Here is a 21,820-nt window from a genome sequence, read left to right as displayed (position 1 = left end):
ACAGAGAGTACCAGGCAGAGTCAGGAGCAAAAGCCAGGGCTGACTGCAGAACCCAAGCTCCTAACCACTGCGTTCCCTTGTTATCTGTAAGGAACGCTGTGCTTTTCACAAGGTTTCATATTTCTGGCATTTGATGGATTCTCCCAGCATTCCTGAGTGGGAGGCGGGACAGGCAGATGGGGAACCTGGCAGGTCAAGGAACTGAATGTTTATTAAGCGTTTTCTCCTTCCCTAGCATGTGTTAGGTGTTTTCAAACACAAGGTCTCATTTAGTCCTCACAACAGCTCAGCGAGGTAGGTATCCCTTTCCCCACTTTTTCCAGATGTAGAAACTGAGATTCAGAGACGCTAAGTAACTTACTCAGTATCACACAGCAGGACAGTGGCTCAACTGGGAACTGAACCTTAGTGTTGTCTGACTCCAGAGACCCACACCCTTCATGGAGGCGAGGGGCTGGTTCAAGGCCGCGCTGATGGGCCTGTGGGACCCAGTCTGCCTCTGAGGGCCATGCTCTTTCCTCTGACATCACCCCAGTCTGCCCTCTTGCCTTCAGCCCTGGGCTGGCCCTGGGCCTGTGTTGCCTCGAGAGCCAATCCGATGGTAGCTGAGGAGGTGCTCTAAGGAGCCTGCAGGGAGGTCATCAGGCTCTCCTCTCCATCTCACCTCTGGAGAAGGTGCTCCCCCTGTGTGTGTGCAGGCAGGGGCTGGCGATGGGGGAGTGGGCTGCTCCCCCACGGACTTCTCCAGGGAGGAGCCCCCCTCTCCTCCCACTGCCCCCGCTCGCCGTCTACCTGATGCTGTTCCTTGGCAGCAGAGGGAGGCAAGCCCTCCACGTCCGCCTGATTTATGTTCATCGTTGAAACAATAATGTTTAATCTGGAAAGGGCTAATCAATTTTTTATGCTGATTATGAATAGGCCAGCTGTGCCTGCTTCTTTATTCATGGAGCTTTAGGAACAAGCCCATGTCCCAGGCCAGGCTCCCTTGGTGGTTTCTGCCGTAGGGGGGCCCAGCTTCAAGGAGAACCTCTTGGGTGCCTGGCCTGTGCCACTTTGGAGGTGACTCCGTGTGTGTGTGTGTGTGTGTGTGTGTGTGTGTGTGTGTGTGTGTGTGACCAGAGAGGGTAAGCTGACTCCAGGTGGAGAACCGGATGGCGTGTGCATGGGTGCATGGGTGCCTGTGTAGAGGGTGGGATGGGCTGGGGAACAATTAGGGGAGCGTTGGATGGAAGGTAAGTGTCACGGGATCACAGAAGTGGGAGGGCGATCAAGGATCAAGTCCCCTGACACCTCCTTTTACAAGTGAGGAATTAAGACCCAGAAAAGGTGAAGCAACTTCCCTAAGGTCACGCTGCTGGTTGGTGGCAGAGGTGGGGTTAGACCCCCTTATTCGGAGGACAGAACACTTTCCACAGCAATACAAGCAGGGCAGAGTCAGAGAAAGGTACTGTGTGGGCTGCTCTCCTTGAGTTATTGACATCATACAACTCTGACATCCCGGAGGAGCTTGTATTTTAGGTACAGAATGAGCTGTAGATGTAACTTAATGAGAGGTTAAGACAGGATGAGAGAAAGTTCTCTGAAGTTTGGGCCACACTTTTCAGGTGTTCTTGGAATCAGTGAATAGGGTCTTAGGGAGGGGTGAATTAGGACACTCTCTGAAGGAGGAGAAACCTGAGTGGGACTTCAGTAGATGTAACTTAATGAGAGGTTAAGACAGGCTGAGAGAAAGTTCTCTGAAGTTTGGGCTACAGTTTTCAGGTGTTCTTGGAATCAGTGAATAGGCTCTTAGGGAGGGGTGAATCAGGACACTCTCTGAGGGAGGAGAAACCTGAGTGGGACTTCAGTGCTGTAAAAGGAGAACGAGCAGAAAGGCCTGGAGAGGGCCTTTGGGCAGGTGGAGTGGCATGAGCTGACGGGCAGAGGCAGGGCTGAGGATCTCAGGGAGGCGTCTGATTCTGAGCCAGACCAGGGAGCCTGTACCTCTGGGCCTGGCTGGTGTGGCTGCGCCACAGGCTGGGGCTCCCGTGTGTGGACCCTCCACCTCCCTTCCAGGACGTCACCAATCTTTTGCTGCTTCATTTATTGGCTCAGCAGATGCGTACTGAGCTCTGCCGTGCGGGCGCCGGGGGTTGTGTGCGTGAACAAGCTGCCATCAGGGTGCTTGTGATCCAGTTGTGGGGATGGCAGATGCTAAACAAGCGATGAGGAAAATGAAAATCTAACGACACTTGTGATAAATGCCACGAGAGAGGAGGAGTGCTCTGAGTGTGGGGCTGGGTGGCCTTTCTGAGGACGTGAGGATTAAGCTGAGGCCAGAGGGTAATTAGGGGAAGGGGAGGCAGCACAGAGAGCAGAGAATGCAGCGGCCTCAGGGTGGGGAAGACAGTGGATCTGTCTGGGGGCAGAAAAGGGGTGGTAGTGGCTGGACAGAGAGACACCCTGGAAGGTGAGGCTGGAGAGGTGCTGGGCCCATTCGGGGGAGCCGAGGTTGGCACTGACCGGCTCCCTGCAGAGGACGGCGTGGCCCAGCCTGCAGACTTGCAGGGGATCAGGGTGGAACTGGGTGACCAGTTACAAGGCTCCTGTGGTCGTCCAGGCAAGAGGTGATGGTGACTTGGATGAGGCGTGGACAGACGTGCTTTGGAGGCTGAATCAACAGGGCCCAAGGATGAATCACATGGGGAGGGACCAGGGAGAGGGAGGTGCCACAGTGGCCTCCTGGGGTTCTGACCACAGCACTGGAGGGGACGGTGAGGAGGGTGTGTTAGCAGGTCAGCCTGCAAGCAGTTTGGGGAAGGGTCTTTCTACAGGGCTAGGGTTTGCACAGTGGGCCCCTCTCTCCTTAGTGGTCAGAGAAGGCCGGAGAGTCCACATGGGTCTGAGTAATTTGGGGTTCAGCATTGAGAGACTGGGATCCAGCACTGGGTTCCTGGTTTCCAGATATTAAAAAAGTACCCTGATCTGACGTGAGCTCCAGGGCCATGTGTGTGTGTGTGTAACAGATTTTGTAGAAGGAGAAGCTGTTACTTGAACAGCTGGAACAGCTTCTGCAAATTAACTATGTCATCAGCATTGTGATGAGGGGTCTCTCATGGGTCCCCATTGCTCCTCCCATCTTTGGTGTGTGAGCCGATGACAGGTAGTTCTGCGTGAGGACTGAAGCTCCTTGGGAAGAGGGGAAGATGCTGTTTCGGCCTGGGGGCTGGGAAGGAATGACATGTAGGCAGCAGCTGGGGGGGCAGAGGACGCCTTGCCCTGGGAAGCGGGTGAGGACAGGACTGGCTCTAGGTGTGTCACCTGGCACAGCAGAACTGGGAGCAGCTATGTGCCCTTCCTATTTCCACATCTCAGGGTTTGCACTTGACCTGTGCTCCCCCCACTGCCAGGGCAGCCCCTTGTCACATTCCCCAGCTTTCTAGCCCTGCCTCTGTCCTGGGAAATGCAACAAAACAATTAAAAACCGACTTGTACTGAGAGTGTTACACTAATGCTCTATCTCAGGGCCTGTTTTAGGTTCCTATTGCTGCTGTAACGAATTACCACAAATTTAGTGGCTTAAAACAATACACGTTCATTATCTTATTGTCCTGTGGGTCAGAAGCCCTGAAATTCAGGTGCTGGCTGCTGCGTTCCTTCTGGAGGCTCTGTGGGAGAATCTCTTTGCCTTTGCCAGCTTCTAGAGGCCGCCTGCATTCCTTTGCTTGTGGCCCCTTCCTCCATCTTCAAAGCCATCAGCATAGCTTCTTAAAATTTTTTTCTCTCTCTTGTCCTTTCACCTCTGTTTCCATTGTCATATCTCTGCTCTGACACTGACCCTCCTGCCTCCCTTTTATAAGGACCCTTGTGGTTCGGTTGGGCCTACATGGGAATTCAGGATACTCTCCTCATCTCAAGAGTCTTACCTTCATCACACCTTTGGGGATTGGGATATGGACATCTTTAGGGGGCCATTTTTCTGCCTACCACAGGGCCAGATGGTAAATATTTTAGGTTTTGCAGGCCACACACTCTCTGTTGCAACTACTTAATTCTGCCGTTGCAGGATGAGAGTGGCCATAGACAGTAAGTAATGAATGGGCATGCTGTGTCCCAATAAAACTTTATTCATGGTCATGGAAATTGAATTTCATGTAATTTTCACATGTAACAAAATATTATCATTTTGATTTTTCTCTCTTAAAAATGTAAAAAAGTATTCTTTGCTTGTGGGCTACAGAAAAGCAGGCAGTGGCCTAGTTTGGCCCATGGGCTATAGTTTCCTGGCCCCCTCTCTAGATGCATAATATCCTTTAACCTTTAGAACTCCCCTACCAATGGGTATTATTATCACTCCCATTTGCAGAACGTTAGTGCAGCTAAGCAGTTTGCCCAAGGCCACTTGGCTATATGTTGGCAGATAGGGTTAGCCAGGAGTGTGGGTGGTTTCCCCCAAATGTGAGCTTTATCTTCCCCGTAGATCCAGCAAGTCTGGGTTTACCTCCCTCTAAGTTTCCTGGGCACTGCTGCTGTCACATGCAAAGTAAATCTGGGAAACTTCTTATTGGATGGAACACGTTCAGGTGTTATAGAAAGATCGCAGGGGCTTTGGTACGCAAACCTTCTTGTTTGGGGCTCTGAGGCATAGGAACATAGCTTGGGCTCATTTGCCGTGTGGCATTTTGCCACCTCCCAAAGGCTAAGGAAGTCTGTCCTGACAGCAAATGGTGCCGCTATAAGCAAAGAATGCTTAGGCTTTAGTTTTTGCCTTCCTATATTTTTGGATGTAGGAACATCTGAAGGTTGTTGGGAGAAGGCCTTTGGGGTTTTGTGAGGGTGAGCCCATCTGGTTTTAGAAGTATGAATGCAAGTCACTATGGCCAGGCTTTCTCCGCCGTGGGCATGAGCTGTGGATGAGGACCCTCCTCACCAACCAGGGGGAGACCCGGGGATCCCAAGTGGGCCTGATTCCAGGTTGGGAGTTGGTGGTCATCTTCTCTCTGGCTCTCTGCTGTCTCCATAACTTATTCCCCTTATTCGTGGTTCACACAGGCTGTCCCCTCTGCCTGGAAGGCTCCTCTTTCCTTTCTTCAGCTAGTTAACTAGTTAACTGGTTCCTCATCCTTCAGAGCTCAGTTCTTTGTCTCCTCCTCCAAGAAGTTCTCCCAGCCTGGGTTTAATCCTCTGAACACAGGCTCTTATGGTACCAGCTACCTCTCTCTTCATGCACTTATCAGAGCTGGCCATTTATCTTTCTTTGTGATTTCGTGATTAATTCCTGTCTCCCTATTGGACTTCACGTTCCTGTAGTAACTCCAGAGGCTGGTGGCCGTACCCAATTTGTACTCACTCCCCATTGAGTCCCCACTGACCAGCACAGGGCCCTGCACATAGTAGTCACTCAATAAGCATTTGTTGGATGAATAAACGAATGACCTTTAGGGAATATATTCTACTCTGTACAACGGGGGTGATTGTATCTCCTCTACCTTAACCTCAAGAGAGGGTTGAGAATTACATAAGAGCAAGATATTATGCAAATACAAGGAATTACCCATGGTTGAGCATTCAGTGCCTGCAGAGCAAAGATATCCTGACATCCCTTATTCCAACCAAGCTCAAGTTCAAGGAAGAAGTGGTGAGTCCTCACATGGGCAGGCATGCAGTGGAGGGTGTAGAGCTCAGCCTGCCCGGTTCTTGGGTCTGAGCTCCTGGCACCGCCTGTCTCTGGACCCTGGGATGGGGTGTGAGCACTGGACTCCCCGGGTGCTCTGCAGCCCCACGGACAGCTCATCACCTCTGTACTCTGATCACCCAGGCGATGCCTGCCCTGGTGGGGCCCTGGCTGTGGGAGTCCTCAACTTCATACAGCATTGCCTAGGATCTCTGGTCTCTTTACCCCAGAGATCTCTGTCACAGGCAGAGACATAGACCTGTCACCCTGTGCAGCTGGACAAGTTATTAAGATGGGAAATGTTGAAAGATTAGATTTATGACAGCCAATGGTGGGTTATGAAGAATAATTTATCAAATGTCAGTGCCTGCAGCCTACAATTTACAGAAGGTTTGCTTAAACTGAGAAGATCTGATTGGACTGTGCCCTCCCCCACCTCTAATGAATGACAGATCTAATGGATGGCTTCCCGGGCTGGCCGGCCACACTGGGTGTTTATCTGCTTTTTATTAATCATTATTATCACAACATTTCCATAGAGTCCCTCTACCCACAGCTCTCGAAGTGCCCAGCCACCTTGAGGGAACTGTAGCCACTTCTGGGAGGTGTTTTAGCTCTCCTGGATCAGCTGGAAGGCCTGGAGTCCCCTCACCAGGAAGAGGATGGGGAAATCAAACCTCACATCCATTCATTCACTAGGAAATACATACTGGGCACCAATTGTGTGCCAGGTGCCTTGCATGCAATGCTGAGCAAAAACAGAAGTCTATCATCTAGAAGGAAGGAGGGAGATGAAGCAAATATAAATTGAGGCAAAAGTGCAGCTGTGTAATTGCTCTTGAGGAAGGCAATGAACTCTGAGAATGTACACGGGGAGGCTTCCCTGAGGAGGTGACAGTTGAGCTGTGATTTGAAGGATGGGTAGGAATTCCCTCGATGAAGAATTCCTATTCATTCCTTCTCGGCAGAGGGGATGGCACGTGCAAAGGCCCTGGGCAGTGAGGGAGTGTGCTGGTGGTCAAAAGAGGCCATCTCTTCAGGGCAGATGGAGCTTGGGGAGGGCAGAGGGAGGAGAAGGAGCAGGACATGTAGGCAGGGTCAGACCCTGTGGGTCGTGCCAAGGATTTTGGCCCTGGGAAGCTGGTGAAGTAGTTGAAGCAAGAAGTGACATGATCAGCTTATGTTTGGAAAACTCACCTTAGCTGTATGGGGAAGATGGCTTGGCACAGAAAGGAACGTGAGTGGGCAGACCAGTTAGGAGTCTTTGGGTAGAAGAGGATGGTGGCTTTTACTCACTGAGAGAACAGACCTGAGAGCCTCCTTATCCAGTGCTCTTTTCATTAGACCACTCTGTCCTCTTCATGGAGGCATCAGGTGGGGCACCCACTACTCCTGCTACAATTATTGGGGGCCTTCTGTAGGCTCTATTCTAGACCCTTTATGTATGTTGTTTCATACAACTCTATGAGGTAGGTACCCAAATTCCCATTTTACAGATGAGGAAGCTGAGGTACAGAGGGATTGTGTCACTGCCGAAGCTGAGGCACCTTGGAGCCAGAATTTGAGTCGGGGCAGTTTGCCCCAGAGCTTGAATTGGAATCACTATGCCTTGCTGCCTCTCAGATCCGCCTGTCCTGGCCAGCAGGTGGGCATTCCCAGGGAGCATGCCCATGGCCATCCTAGGGTGGGCCGCTCCTGGCTTCTTGCTTCTCTTTCTGTCAGCTACTTGTCACCATCCTGCAGGAGAAAAGAAGCTTGGTCTGACCTGTGATGCCCTTGGCAGAGCCAGGTGGATGATTATCCTGTACCTGGAGGCTCTTCAGCAAACTGGTAAGAGTTTAGCATCGTGCCAGCCTCCTTGCAAGAACTTAGACAGATATGCTGTTTTGTAATTTCTGGGGAGGACCCTTGTTGAGAAGGGCCTCAAGTTCTGCTGTTGGCCCAGCTTGGCAGTAGCAATAGCTAATGGCTCTGCAGAACCAACACTTTGATCTTTTAGAACCCCAGAAAGAACACAGATTCCATGGAAAACAGGTTCTAGGTGTCCTTGAGCTATTATTGTCATTACGATTTTTATTATAATAAATTGTTCTGAGTGGGAAGCTAGAGATGGGGCTGCTCCCACCTTGAGGCAGGGCAGCTATTGAGTGGGGAGACAGAGAGACACCTGGATGCCTTGTCCCCTCCCCTGACCCCCCAGGGTCTACATGGCGATATTGGAGGTCCCCTCTTCTTACCTTGCCAGACGGTCCTTTCAGGGTTGGGTTAAGCAGCACTGGGCAGGGGGCACTTTCTCCAGCAGGTACTGCTAAAATGCAGGTGTGTTTTTCAGAGGCTGTTGCCTTTTTCCAGTAGGACATTCTGCTGGACCAAGGTCTCCTCATGGCTAGGGACTGCCTGTTTTGTTGGCCCATGTTCCTAGCATGGCGTCTGTCATTTGATGGGCCTGCAGTAAATATTCATTGGCTTAGGCTAAGAAATGGCAAATTGGTTTCATTTCATATCTTACCTTTTGTCAGTTGGTAGTGGCTGCGTGGAACACTGGGTTGAGCGAGATTTTGAGGCATCACCCGGGCCCAGCAGGAATGAAGGCTGTGAATGATTAGTGATGTCTGGCAGGGTGTGCTTGGGGTACATTAATTAGCTATTGCTGCATAACAAATTACCCCAAAACTTAGTGCCTTAAAACAACAGACATTTGATATCTTACAGCTTCTGCCGGTCAGGAATTTGGGAGTGGCTTACTGGATAGCTTTGGCTCAGTCTCTTCATGAGGTTCTATTCGAGATGTTAGCTGGGGTAGAGTCATCTGAAGGCCTGAGTGGAGAAGGAGGAGCTGCTTCCAAGATGGCCCACTGTTGGCAGGAGGCCTCGGTTCCGTACCACATGGACCTCTCCACAGGTTGCTTGAGTGTCCTCATGACATGGCAACTTGCTTCCTCCTGAACAAGCATTCCAAGAGACAAAGCAAGGAGGACATCTTGGTGACAGTCTTGGAAATTGGACACTGTCACTTCCTCCATGTGCTATTTGTTAGGAGTGGGTCATTAAGTCCAGCCTCTACTTGAAGGGCAGGAATTGCAGCAAAATGGGGTATCAGCTGATAGGGTGACTGTGAGATGTAGGGCTTCCTGGTGCTGAGAGGGGGGGATGGATTTTCTGCCCAAGGCAGACATCAGACATCAGTGTTTTTGCAGAGTCCTAGCCAGCTAGAGCTCTATTGTCCGCCTCAGGCTGGGGTGGGTACGGTTCACTCCAGCCACTTCATTAGCACGGGGACTCGTCCTTCTCCCCATCAGGCAGCAGTGGATGGCTGCTGGCACCCAGCCAGGTGTGGGGTGGGCCATCTCAAGACCTTGAGAGCCAGATGTTGTTTGCTGCTGATGCCATGGTAACCTGCTCAGGTGCCCTGGGCAGCCTTCCTGGCTCCTAAGTGGGAACTGCCTGGCCTTGGCATCAAGGCCTGGATTTGCTTCTGTCTTCATCCGGAGCTGGCCAGTTCAGGGTTTGCTGGATTTGTTAGCATTATCTTTTGGTGATGTAGTTTCTGAATCCAGAATATGTCTGATGTGAATGAGTATGGGGACAACAGGATAGAGTATTTGAAATTGGACCATCTTGGAAAATCTGGGACATCCCCCATCTTGTGACTGATGGGCCAGTCCCCATGAGGCTGGGGCTGCCTGGGCTGCAGGCTCTGGTGGGGCTGGCTAAGAGACCCAAGTGAAACTCCCCCCAGGGGTCATATTGAGGCTCCTCTAGAAGATCCTGACTTCCTGCCTCCTTATTTTGGGCTGAATGAGGACCTGGCCAGTGCTTGGCTGCTTAATGTGGCATTTTGGAAACATTGCCTGGTAACCTGGCTTTATGGGAATCCTCCTGGTTGATTTTCTGGAGGGTCTCTCATTCTGCCCAGTACTAGGGCATCATGTCACGTGGTCTCTTGATTCTTGGACCCCAGCTGAAGGCAGTCTGCTGACATTTTTTTTTCTTCCTGTTTTATTGAGGTATAATTGACATCCATCACTGTATTAGTTTAAGGTGTACAGCGTGATGGTTTGACTTACATATATTGTGAAATGATTACTGCAGTAAATTTAGTTCACATCCATCATCTCATATAGACGTGCTGAAGTCTTAACCTGAGCCCCTGGTCAGCTAAGCCCCTAGGAGGTGACACATTTCTTCTTGCCCTTCTGATGTTCATAAACTCCCCACCCCTTACACACACACACACACACACACACACACACACACACACACACCCCTCCCCCATACAAAGCTAGAGAAACTTTTTCCCTGATTATTTTTCCTTTTCCAGACAGGGACATCGATATATTTGAATCATGGGCTGACAGTAATTAAAAAGCACATAACGTCATTTTAAAATGTAGTTGTTTTAGTTAATTGATTTTGCCGCCAGACCCAGAGGGAGAAAAAAAAGAACAGGGGAAAGAAAGCCTTAGAAGGGGAGAGAGGTTTCTGCGAGTGACTGGAGGCAGCTGAGGGCCCTGCTTGAATCTAATTGCTGCAAATGCTGCAGTTTGTTTCTGCTAATGGTTTTCTGCTAAAGGTCTGGGGGATGAGGCCTGATTGGAGGGGGGTGACGTTTGTTTCAGCTGCACGAGGGGTAAAATTCTGCTTTCGGGACAGGGTCTATTTTTCCTTACTCTCTATCAGCATAAAGTACTTCCAGCGAACACTTTGAATCAAGGTTCCATTTAGAGATACTTTATTCATATTTAATTACAGCCTGTAGCCCCAATCTTTAATTACGGTTTTTTATAAGCCGGCTAGGAACATTCACTAGCAATCAATAATTGTGTGTGTGTGTTGTGTGTGAGTGTGTGTAAGCACAGGAGGGTGTGGGTGTCTGACGTGCTTACTGATAAAGGGGAAGAGGATGGCTGCAGGGGCACCCCGGAGGTGGTGGGCGTGCAAGGGTGGGGTGGGGTGGGCAGGATATCTGCCCAACAGGTTCCCTGGGCCGAGTGAGTAGTGCATCCTCACTTGCCATGCCTCTTTGCTTCCACTGGTCAAATTGAGGATTTGGGCAAGTCCTTACAGCTGGGCCTTGTGCAGGGTGCTGAATGGGCACCTGGGCTTTGGTGGTATCTTGGGACCCCCCCGACCCCTGGTGGGAGCAGGGAACTGTGGGAGGCCCTTCTCCCCATTCCCTGGGGATATGGGGGACCAGTCTTCCTCTTACCCTGAAGATTGGGATATGTTTGCCTTGGCGAGTTCCTCCCCCTGCCCCCACCCCCCGCCCCCTGCAGCGCTCCTGCAGCTGTTCCTGCCACACAGCCCTAGTGATGCCATGTCACTCGTCAGTTGCAGTGACTCTGCAGCATCCCTGCAATGACTCTGATTTGAAGACTGGTTGTCCTTCTCAGAGAACGAGCAAGTGTTCCCAGGGAGCCAGGCGGAGGCTTGGGGTGGGAGTGGGGTCAGATGACCCCCAGGTCCCCTCGCCCATCCTAGCTGCCAGAGGTGAGGGTCTGAGTTCACAGCTTTTCTCCAGAAAACATTCTCCTTGGTGCTCCTTCAGGAATCACCAGAGGCTTTCCAAGGAAGTGGTGTTGATCTCATTATGTAACGGACAGGAATGTTGCTGAAGTTCCATCTCCCTTCGGTTCCTGGATCCCAGTCCCAGCAAGAGGGTGGGGAGGAAATGGAACTCTCACGTACTGGCCTCTTGGGGGTACCGGGCACCATGCCCAGGTTTCTTTCATCTATCCCTGCTGGGGCCTGAGAACACACTGCGTCAGTCAGAGCCCCTTCAGTTGTGTGTGACAGAAAACAACTCAAACTACCTTCAACACAGAAAGATATTATAGGGTGGGCATCCAGGCATGGCTAGACCCAGGGGCTCAGCCATTGTGACCAGGATTCACTCTCTCTCTTGGCTCTGCTTTCCTCTTTGTTGCTACTGTGTGACCCCTGGTAGCTCCAGGCTTCAAGTTCAATATTCAGCTTCAAGTTGAGCAGAAAGAAAGAAAAGCGCTTCTACAGTTCAAGCAAAAGTAAAACAGTTGAGTCTGATTGGACCAGTTGGGTCACGTGTCAATCTCTGATGTAATCAGTGTGGCCTGAGGTACCCGGGGTTCTGATTGATCAGGCCAGGGTCTCACCCCACTCTGGAGTAACAGGTGGAGTCCACCTAGGTAAATCCCACTCGTGACATGGGCTTTTATGTTTGAGGCCTTTGGAATAGTAGCAGTGTGGGAGCAGGATGGTCCAGCCATTTCAAAAGGAGGAAAGAGCTGATACAATCCCTCTCCAATAGAAAGAACAGTGGATTCAGTCCTTCAACAAATATTTGTTTAGCACTGACTAGTTCCAGTCCTGTTCTAAGTGTTGGGAAGTCAGCAGCGAACAAAACAGAAAAAAATTGCTGCCTATTTGGAGCTGATGTTCTAACGCGTTATAGGGCTGATGGCCCTTTCGTTCTTAGTCTAACCCAGGTCCAGGATAAAGCGTTCTTGTGTGGAGAGACCCAGGGTGATTCAGGGGGATGATGTGGGAAGAATCTGGCCCTTAGGGAGCCCAGAACTCACGAGGGAGGGAAAAAGGCAAGTTGGGGAAGGGGGCAATAGGAGGGGTACAAATAAAAACCCAATAAGGAAGAAGGGGGACGGGAAGCCAATCTGTACCCATCTCCCGTGACAGAAAAGGATCGGCCCCTCCCGTGTTGCCTGGACCTTTGGCCCCCGCAGGATGTTGATAAATGGCATGGAGTTAGTGAAAGCCACCAAAATGATGACAGGACTGGAGGGAGTGATTTATGAGATGAGATTAGCAAAGTGATGGTGCAGCCTAGCAAACAAAGGGATGGGTTGGTGGCCGTGGGTCATGTGACCTCTGAAGTCCAAGGAGAGGAGAGGGGCTGAGGGGTAGGATGGAGTGGCTGCTGCAGGAGGGGGACAAAGAGAGGCAGCAGGGGCACGGACTGAGCGGACCTCAGCGTGAGAGCCTGTGCGGTGTGAGGAGGAGGGGAGGCGTGTGGCATACATATACACAGTTGCGTGTGTGTGTGTGTGTGTGTGTGTGTGTGTGTGTGAATGTCTGGCCTTTCCAGAATTGTGAGGCTATACAGGGAATTCAAGAAATGGAGGGGGGGCGCTTCCCTGGTGGCGCAGTGGTTGAGAATCTGCCTGCCAATGCGGGGGACACGGGTTCGAGCCCTGGTCTGGGAAGATCCCACATGCTGCGGAGCAACTAGGCCCGTGAGCCACAATTACTGAGCCTGCGCTCCGCAACAAGAGAGGCCGCGATGGTGACAGGCCCGTGCACCGCGATGAAGAGTGGCCCCCGCTTGCCACAACTAGAGAAAGCCCTCGCACAGAAACGAAGACCCAACACAGCCATAAATAAATAAATTAATTAATAAATTAATTAATTAAAAAAAAAAAAGAAATGGAGGGGATGAGAATTTCAGGCCTGGACAATTTTGCAAAAGGCTTTTGGGGCCCTCCTTCCCATCTGGTAGAATATTCATATCTGGACCATTTATCTGACCACTCAAGTCAGACAGACTTTTTCCTTCAGGAGAGCCGGAATGGCATTTCTAAGAGGGAAGGAGGGAAGGAAGAAGGGAAGAGAAATGGAAGAGTATGGGGTATATGTTCCATTTCCTAGAGAAAGTGAGGCACAGAAGGGGCAGGGATCTGCCCAAGGTACTTGGGGTGGCATCACACATGAAGACCGAAAGCAGGGCTCTGGTGTGCAGAGATCTCTGCCAGGTGGCTGGGTCAAGAATGGACTTGGGGACCCACGTTGAGGCTCAGGCAGCAACAAGTGGTAGCTGTTGGGTTTGGAGCCTCTAGCCTGGGCTTCCTTGAGCTTTCCAGCTTGGCGGGGTTGGAACATCTTCCATCTGATCCCCGGGCTTGGGCTGCCCTGGGCCCAGGTTCTGTTAACTTTTGATCATATCCATATGTGGGAGCCTCGGAGACACAATGGTGGGTAATTAAATGGGTGGATGTTGCACGGTTCTGAACACTTGAGATGGTGCTTTTTTGGCTTTAAATGGAGGTGCTCAGGGTACCCATGCACAGGTATGAGACCCACCCTCCACGTGTGTTTTCTGTCTCACTCCCTGCACGTGGCTGGTGTGAATTTCCATGGCAGTGAAGGGCCCAGGCAAAGCAACTGATAGAGGAGAAAATCTGTCTTGGGGGCACTGGGCAGTGCTGGCCCTGGCCCATCCTCCTGGCCCCTCTCACTGAATCGAGTCATCTTAATTGCTCTGTTCTCTCTCCACTCTTGACAGATTCATGATTTGTTCATGAGCTTTGACGACACCCCTCTGGGAGCTGCCTCCCTGGCCCAGGTCCACAAGGCGGTGCTGCATGATGGGCGGACGGTGGCCGTGAAGGTCCAGCACCCAAAGGTGCAGGCTCAGAGCTCAAAGGACATTCTTCTGATGGAGGTGAGAGCCTTCCACCTTCCCGTTCCTTCATACTCATTCTACATTTCCCTGGGATCCAGGCAGTCCCAGTGAAACTGGTTCAAGGCCTATAGTTTGGAGTGTGTGTGGCCCTTTGAGCAGCAGAGTGAAAGAGGAGAGCTTGAGACCACAAAGGTGTCATGACAGCGCTGTGACCAGGGGACCCATGGCAGGGTTGTTTGGTTTTTGATTCATTCCTGGGAACTGTCTGTGGGTGGTCTCAGAACACGGTGGGCAGCTGCCGGGGCCAAGGAGACCTCAGGGGGATATTGTAGAAATGAGATGACCCACAGGTGATTTCCTTGGGGGTAGAAAAAGTTACTTCCTAATTTGTTAAATTATAACAAAAGAGAGCATGTGGTCAATCAGGGGATATGGAAATGACAGGCAGATCACATAGAAATATTTATGCAGGTTGCACATTTGCTTCCCTGATGTTTTGTTTTGAATGAACTAAACGTGTATGCCCTAAAATGGCCCTGGGACAGCTGTAGTGGGGACTGTGCCTCTGGACTTTTCTAGCTCCACGCCTGGAGCAAGGAAAAAGGGTGAGCGGCCAGGGCTTGGGCGGTAGCCAGCACCCCCAGTGGAGGTCAGCAGTCTGCCTACCCTGCCAGCTTGTCCCGCTCCTTCCTTTTCTCTTTCCCTTTCCTTGGTTCCCTTTCCTCACTTTGGACACGTAGTTTATTCTTTCAGCTCACTTTGACTAAACTTAACACGGACATAGGACACAAGAGTGAGTGACCTGCATCTTCATCTTCAGGGGAGCTCCCCATTTAGTGGAGCAGACAGGCTTGTACACAAAACAGCCCTTGACTATGAGCTCCGTCAAAGGGGTGTTTGCAGAGTGCCGTGGAGCCCTGTGCCTGGACCGTTGGGGGCATCAGGGGGGCTTCACCAAGGCACCCACGAGACAGCCGGGCAGGGGAAGGATGACCCAGCCTGTGCGAAGGCCCTGAGTCTTAGGGGAGCAGGGTGTGCTTGGAGAGCTTCAGCTGGTTCAGACGGAACGAGCTGGGCGTGGGTGCAGATGAGGCTGGGAAGGTAGGCAGGACAGAACATGAAGGGCCTCGTATTCCAGGCTCAGGCGCAGAATGGTATACACAGTAAGTACGTATTTGCTGTGGAACCGAGCAGATCTGATTTTCTTCTGTAGTCAGTGGGGAACCATTTAAGAATTTTAATCAGGGGAATGTCGTTATCAGATGTGAAATAAAAGTCTGTTGACAGTCTGGAGGAGGTATTGGAAGGCAGAAAGACTGTAGCCAGGGAGACTAATTGAGGGGCTGCAGCCTTGGTCTGAGAGAGAAAAGATGATGTGAACCAAGGCAGTGTAATGGGGGTGAAGGAGAGGCATGGATTCACAGGGTGGAATCGTCAGGACTTTGTGACCAGCTTTACATGGGGTGGGGGAAAATACTGGTATGAATGAAAATGAAAACAAATTGTAAGTTTCTGGCTTAAATGATTAAATTTAGGTGCCTTTAACGATGTGTATCAGTCGGGATTCAGTTGGGGGAAAAAAGAACTAGCTCTAGGTATTTCAGAGGGAATTTAAAACAGAACATGGGGTTCACAGGGGATGGAATTGCTGAGAAGCCAAGTGGAATGGTGAGATAGTCACCAATAGCAGGAAGCCACTGCCACCTTCCAGGTGGAGGGACAAGGAGGAGAGGTGGTTCCCCGGAGCCCAGGTGCTGGGGCCACCTGAGGGGAGTGGACCACAGACCTCGGGCCTGTCACCTGGGGTTGGAGCCACAGATGCTGTTTGAGGCAGTGGGTGTTTCACCTCCTCCTGTTCCCCCCCGCCCACCCCCCGTATTCCACCAAACCTAGCTGGAAGCCGGTTGGCAAGGGAGCCTGGGGAATGTAGTTTCTTATGAGATTAAGGGGGTGAGCTGGATGTCAGAGCAAGTGGAGTGGGTGATGGAGCAAGTATGTTCTGTAAGACATTGCCGTCAGTAGTTTTAGATCAGGATCTCTCTGTCGGTCTGCAGTTCAGGCTGGAAATACAGATTCTGGATTTATCAGCAAGGAGACTCATGGGAGCCGAATCTGGGGCAGTAGCTGAGATGACTTAGATTAGCTGTATAGAGTAAAAATAAAAGGAGGGGGCAAAGAAAGAACGGTGAGGAGCGTCTTCTGGGGAGTGTGCCCAGGAGGATGAGTTCCTGAGGGAACTAAGAGGGCATGGTCAGAGGGATTAGAGGAGAACCAGGACTGAGCAGCTACATCCAATGAAAACAATGTAAAGAACAGAGCACTGTCGGTTATCTAGCATCCCAACTGATACAGCCACTAGTCTGCGTGATGGGCCACCTCAAAACGTAGTGGCTTAAAACGCCAGTCGTGTATTTTGCTCATGACCCTGCAATCTGGGCAGGGTGTGGTAGAGAGACTCATCTCTGTTTTATGTGGCGCCAGCTGGGGTGGCTTAACTGCAACAGGAGGACCCACTCACACGGCTGGCAAGTGGGTTCTGGCTGTTGGCTGGGCGCTCAGCCGGGGCTTTGGGTCAGGGCCTTAGATCCTCACCAAGGCCTCTCCAAGGCTGGTTGGGCTTCCTCACAGCATGGTGGCTGGGTTCGAAGAGGGAGTGTCCCAAGAGAATAAGGCTGAAAGCACATCATAGTTTTATGACCTAGCCGTGGCAGTCACGCAGGTTACTTCTTCCTTACTTTATTGGTAAGAGCAAGAGTCACAAAGTCCCCCTTGGTTTAAGAGGCAGGGAAATAGACTCTACCTCTTGATGGGGGAGTGGCACGGTTCCAGAAGAGCATCAGAGTGGGAGGTATTGTTGCAGCCATTTTGGAAAATATAGTCTGTCAGAGTTACTTCATGTTGTCAAATGCAATATAAATTCGTAAAGCTCTGAAAAGAGTATTTTGGATATGGCGACTTAGAGTTCTTGGGAAGAGCAGGGAGAGTGGGGTGAGTGGGGTGGAAGAGAACTGAGGCCTCAGGGAGCAGAGACGGTTAATGTAGACTACTCTTTTCATGTTTAGCCATGGATGGTGGGGGAGGGTGAGCGTAGTGGTTAGAGCAGAGCACAGGATTAGCAGCGGGGACCTGGGGCAGGCTGTAGCTGATGGGGAAGGGGCAGCGGAGTTGGGGACTTGGAGATTTAGGAGAGAGAAGTAACTGATAGATCTGGTTTAGAAGGAGCCTGGAGGGATTGGGCTCCAAGGACACAGGTGGAAACATCAGGCTTTGGCAGCCTTTGTTTGAGGCTAGAGGAAGGTAGTAAGGCTGGGTACAGATGAGTGAGTGCGGCAGAGGGGGAAGGTGGGGAAAGTGGACAGCTGAGTTGTACCAGCCTGATAGCCTCTATTTTTTCTCTGAAGTAGGAGGTAAGACCATCTGCTGAGAAAGAGGGGGTAGGAGGTGGCATGGAGGCTTGAGCGGGGAGATGAAGGTTTGGAATATTGCCGGGTGCAGTGGAAAAGGGAGCTGACCGGGGCTCGGGGGCGGGGTTGCCGAGTGGCATGGGACAGCCACCTGGAAACCTTAGTTTTCTGAAGTTTTCTGAAGCATCAGTCAGTAGCTATGGAACAGCCATAGATGCAAATGCAGTGTGAGTCTTGGAGGATCCCTGGGTGTCCTGGGACCCAGCAGCCATGCCTGCATTAGCTGGGAACCTGTCTCTGCCCGGTGGTGCCAGCAGACCCACTGGGGCTGGGAGGACAGCTGACATCTTTTCTCTCTTTTCTCTGCTCAGAGCCTCACTGCTCCCTAAGTAATGGTGGCCGTAAGGTCAATATCAATAATAGCAGTGATAAAGATTTGGCATCTTCCTCCCTGAGATAAGCATCAGATGCTTTTCGTGGAAATTACCAGCCCTGTGACTACGTGCAGAGCACAGAGCGGCTCCTTCGCAGTGGCTGGGGCTGGGATCGCGAGGCAGATCAGAGAGCCGCACTCACAGCCTTCAGGAGAGAAACTGGAAATGAGGCCTGAGGTCACCACCTCCGTGGACCGTCCGCGTTAGCAGCAGCACAGAGTGGTACTGCCTTGTCACTGGGCTTGGCCTCTGGTGGGAAAAAGTCCCGTCTGGTCACCCTTCTCTGCTTTACAACTAAGAGGTGCCAACTGGAAAGCTCATTTTGTTTTATATTTGAAATGAGTATTACTGTTTTTTTCTGAGTCCAGACCTAAATGGTGCCTTGATTTTAGGAATGACACGTGCTCCAGTGTGCTTGGTAGGAAAAAAATGATTTCTAGGAGGCATTAGGGCTATCGTACCCACCAGCAACTTAGAGACAGAGGGGAGGCAAAGCTACTTTTCTGCAGAGCCTTCTGGTGTTTCTTTTCATGCCAATTCCAGGTATTGTGTTCCTCATGCTTCTCTCCCACTGCCCACTATTGTCTCTCTCTCATCTCCAACCCTGTGATTGATCACAGCCTGTTCTTGAGAGGAAGAAAACCTGATTAAAGTAGTTCATACTAAGGAGAGAGTGGCTAATAGGCTTAACCTCTGGATATTTGCAGTTTAAGAAGTGGGCTTGTAAATCCAAACACATATCTGCTGTAAGGATAGAGGTTTGCAGGAATGCGACTTTTGAGAATAAGGAGGTGGGGGCTACTAGCTATGTCAGTTAGTATGCTTTTAACTGCATGTATCAGGAAATCCAACTAAAAGTGGTATAAATAATAGTAACCTATAGTATCTTACATTACAAGACATCTGGAAGTAGGGTCAGCTGTTTCAAGGTTGACTAATCTATCACTTCTTTGTGGTTTTTAAGGACCTAGGTTCTTTATGTCTTCCACTCTGCCAGCTCAGCTTCCTGGTGTGTCCTTCTAAGGTAGGGCCCCTCATAGCCGCAAAACAGCTGCGGGGTTCCTGCTATTACAAGTAGATGACGTCCAGATGCTAGAGAGGGCCTGTTTCTTCCCTCATATTAAAAAGTAGCCCCTTAATAGAATTCCTTTCAGTTTTCATTGGCCAGAAGCAGGCCCACATCCCCAAGCCTGAATCAGTCTTGGCAAGAGGATTGGGACCACTTTGATTGGCTTAGACCAATCATGATTTGCCTTCTCAGGCTAAGGCCTGCCTTCCTTGAAGGACAAGAAAGATGCAGAAAATTGAGGTTCTGTTAGCCAGGAAGTTGGCACCCAATAGCATGTGCCACCCTGGTACTTTGTGTCTCCTCCTCTTGGGGAAGGGGATGGTCTCGGTGATAGCTGTTGACCAGTGCTAGAGAAACAGAGACTGACTCTCAGTAAATGGTGATGAACCTGATGGTGTCGGTGACTTTGCACAAAAGAGAAAGGCACGGCCAAGGGTGTTTTCAGCTTTGTCATTATCACCTGATATTGTCCCTTTAATAGTTGGGGCAACTCTACTTCTAGATGCACGACCAGTGACTCTTATTGATTTGAGTGGCTGTCCAGAGCCAGACTAATTGGGCCCAGAGATTGGAACAGTGATTCAGCAGCAAGGGGAGAACTGACAAGGCAGAGTCTGTCTGCTGGCGGGCTGGCTTTGCAGCAGTTCTTGCCTGCCCACGATAGCAGGGAGCTTAGCAGGCCAGGTCTCACTGCCACGCTCACCGTTTGAGAACAGGGTAGGACTCAGTTGACCCATGAGGCAGTAGTAAGACCATCATTCCCAGGTCCCAATGACACTATCCTGTATCACTCCCTGTTATCTCTTAAGCTTCTGAAATTGATGATGGACACCCCCGTGCTCTATCACCCCCTAAAGAATCTAACTCATGGCCAGGCGCCCTGCCCTTCATGTACCACCTGTCCCCAAGGTGCTCTGCAGCATTAGGGTAGAACTCTCTGATCTGAGCACCAGAATCCCATCCACCATTTGATGTCATCCAGCCCATACCAAGGGACTCTAAAAGTAAAGACCTGTGACAGTTATGTTTTTGATTTTTTTTGAACAACATTTTCAATGCATGCTGTCTGTCATCTTGTTTCTTTTCTGAATGTGTTGATTGAACAGTGGGTGGCTAGGTAATGTTTGTGTTGGCACAGAATCCAACAGCTGATTTTATTTTTTTTAAATACATTTTTAAAAGCCCCAGAGATGTAGACCATCCCATGGAAACTTCTCTTCACCCTGTAATTCTGCTTTCTAAAAAGTATGCACTTTAATAACTTATCAGAGCAAAAATAAACCCCATGAATGGTAAGCTATTTACATCACTCTGAACTGATTTTCGATCCTTGTCGAACATCCATTTTTACCAGTTCAGATCCATGTAGGCGTTCTATTTAGTGTCCTGTTTTTCCATAGAACATTATTTCTTTTATAATATATAATAACTTGATAGCAGTAACTCGAATTTCAGTTGCATTTTACAGTTTACAAAGCTCTTTTTATGCCTTATCTCAAGCTTCCTGTTGTATTGTCCTGTATTGTATTGCCTGAGACAGGGCTGCATAAAGAAAGAAGTGAAAAAAAAAAAACAAACCAACACGTGGGTCCAAGTCCTGCATTTGAAATTAAAAGCTATGTGACCTTGAGAAATGCTTTAACCTCTTGGATCTGATTCCCTTCTCTGTGAAATGGGCAAGAAGAGGAAGAAATGAGAGCATGTGTATAAAGTGCCTCATAGCGCAGTGCCTATGCCTGGATAATGATAATTCCCTTTTTTTTTTTGCTATTATAAATAGCAGTCACTAGTTTTCAAACTTTTATGTGACTCTCAATTTTTCCATTACATTTCTGTGTGGCTCATAATTTATTTTTCCTACTGTGAGCCAATAGCCCTATAGGAGAATGATTTCATTATTCTACCTTGAAGGAAGTATTAATTGTTGAATATACCTTGATTGATTAACAAGACTCCAAATCAAGTAGAATATTCTCAGGCATCTTAAAACTGTGGTTCCCCAAAATTCAGAGGTAGTCCTTTCTCCACCAGAATCTTAGAGGCATAAAGACTTAATGCATTTGGGTAATGCACATGTGAACATATAATTATTTCTGGGGAGAGGGCAAACCTTTTGGAATGTTCATTTATTCATTCACTCATTCATTCATGTGAATATTCAGTAAACATCTGCTGGTTATTGAGTACGTGCTAGGCACTGGTGGAAAATTGGCTGCTGGAAGAATTTTATGGAGAAGATAAATTTGGGAGAAAAATCAAAAAGTCAAATTGATAACAACACCTGTTTTATTTTCATTGGTTGCATCTGTTGTCAAAAAAGAAAAACTTGAATCTACTTAGGGCAGGCTCTTAAGAAGGGAATTGAATAAAAACAGAAGGTGAAACTGAGGAGTTTTATTTTATTTTCCCAAGCCAAGAAAAGTCTAAAGTGACAGCAGCCCAAACCGTTTTAGACTTGGACCAGACAACTTTTAACCTGACCCCTCTCCGCACCCACTGTGAAGTTCAAGGGGTTGATAACCCCCCTGAATTATGTACAAAATTATGGGAGTATTTACATGTTCTGGGCTTCATAACTGGCATCAAAATTTCAAATTGGTGACTTCCTATAAAGCGGATGGTGTCCTATAAAGCTAAGAACCCCTGACTTCCATTCAAACAGACCCTCTCATTTTAAAGTAACCAAGGAAGTGACAGGCCAACCACCACAGAATGCTTTTGAGACCAGTTTTATGAGTAGTGCAAAGTTTTTTGGGTTATGAATTAGTTTACTAATTAGTTATTAGCAATTAATATCAATCAATAAAGTCTTTGGCTGCTTTTACGATTCATGACATTAAGTATTAATAATAATCAATAGTACTAGTA

At 49.6% G+C, this 21,820-nt stretch overlaps 1 protein-coding gene across 6 annotated transcripts in view; it reads left to right on the top strand.

Moving 5' to 3' along the window:
* The window catches only part of ADCK1 (aarF domain containing kinase 1), a 123,810-nt gene that overhangs the window by 54,238 nt on the left and 47,752 nt on the right, over nt 1–21,820 (top strand). For all 6 annotated transcript variants that reach the window (XR_011073812.1, XM_068541951.1, XM_068541948.1 and 3 more), the window contains exon 5: nt 13,926–14,084. Coding sequence is in view for 5 of the 6 variants with exons in the window: in XM_068541951.1 (XP_068398052.1) it covers nt 13,926–14,084 (159 nt within the window). In the remaining variant the exon portion in view is untranslated. The remainder of the gene's footprint in view (nt 1–13,925; nt 14,085–21,820) is intronic.

This window comes from Eschrichtius robustus, chromosome 1 (genome assembly GCF_028021215.1).
Source record: "Eschrichtius robustus isolate mEscRob2 chromosome 1, mEscRob2.pri, whole genome shotgun sequence".
NCBI classification, from domain to species: domain Eukaryota; kingdom Metazoa; phylum Chordata; class Mammalia; order Artiodactyla; family Eschrichtiidae; genus Eschrichtius; species Eschrichtius robustus.
This window is presented reverse-complemented; position numbering and strand designations above follow the sequence as displayed.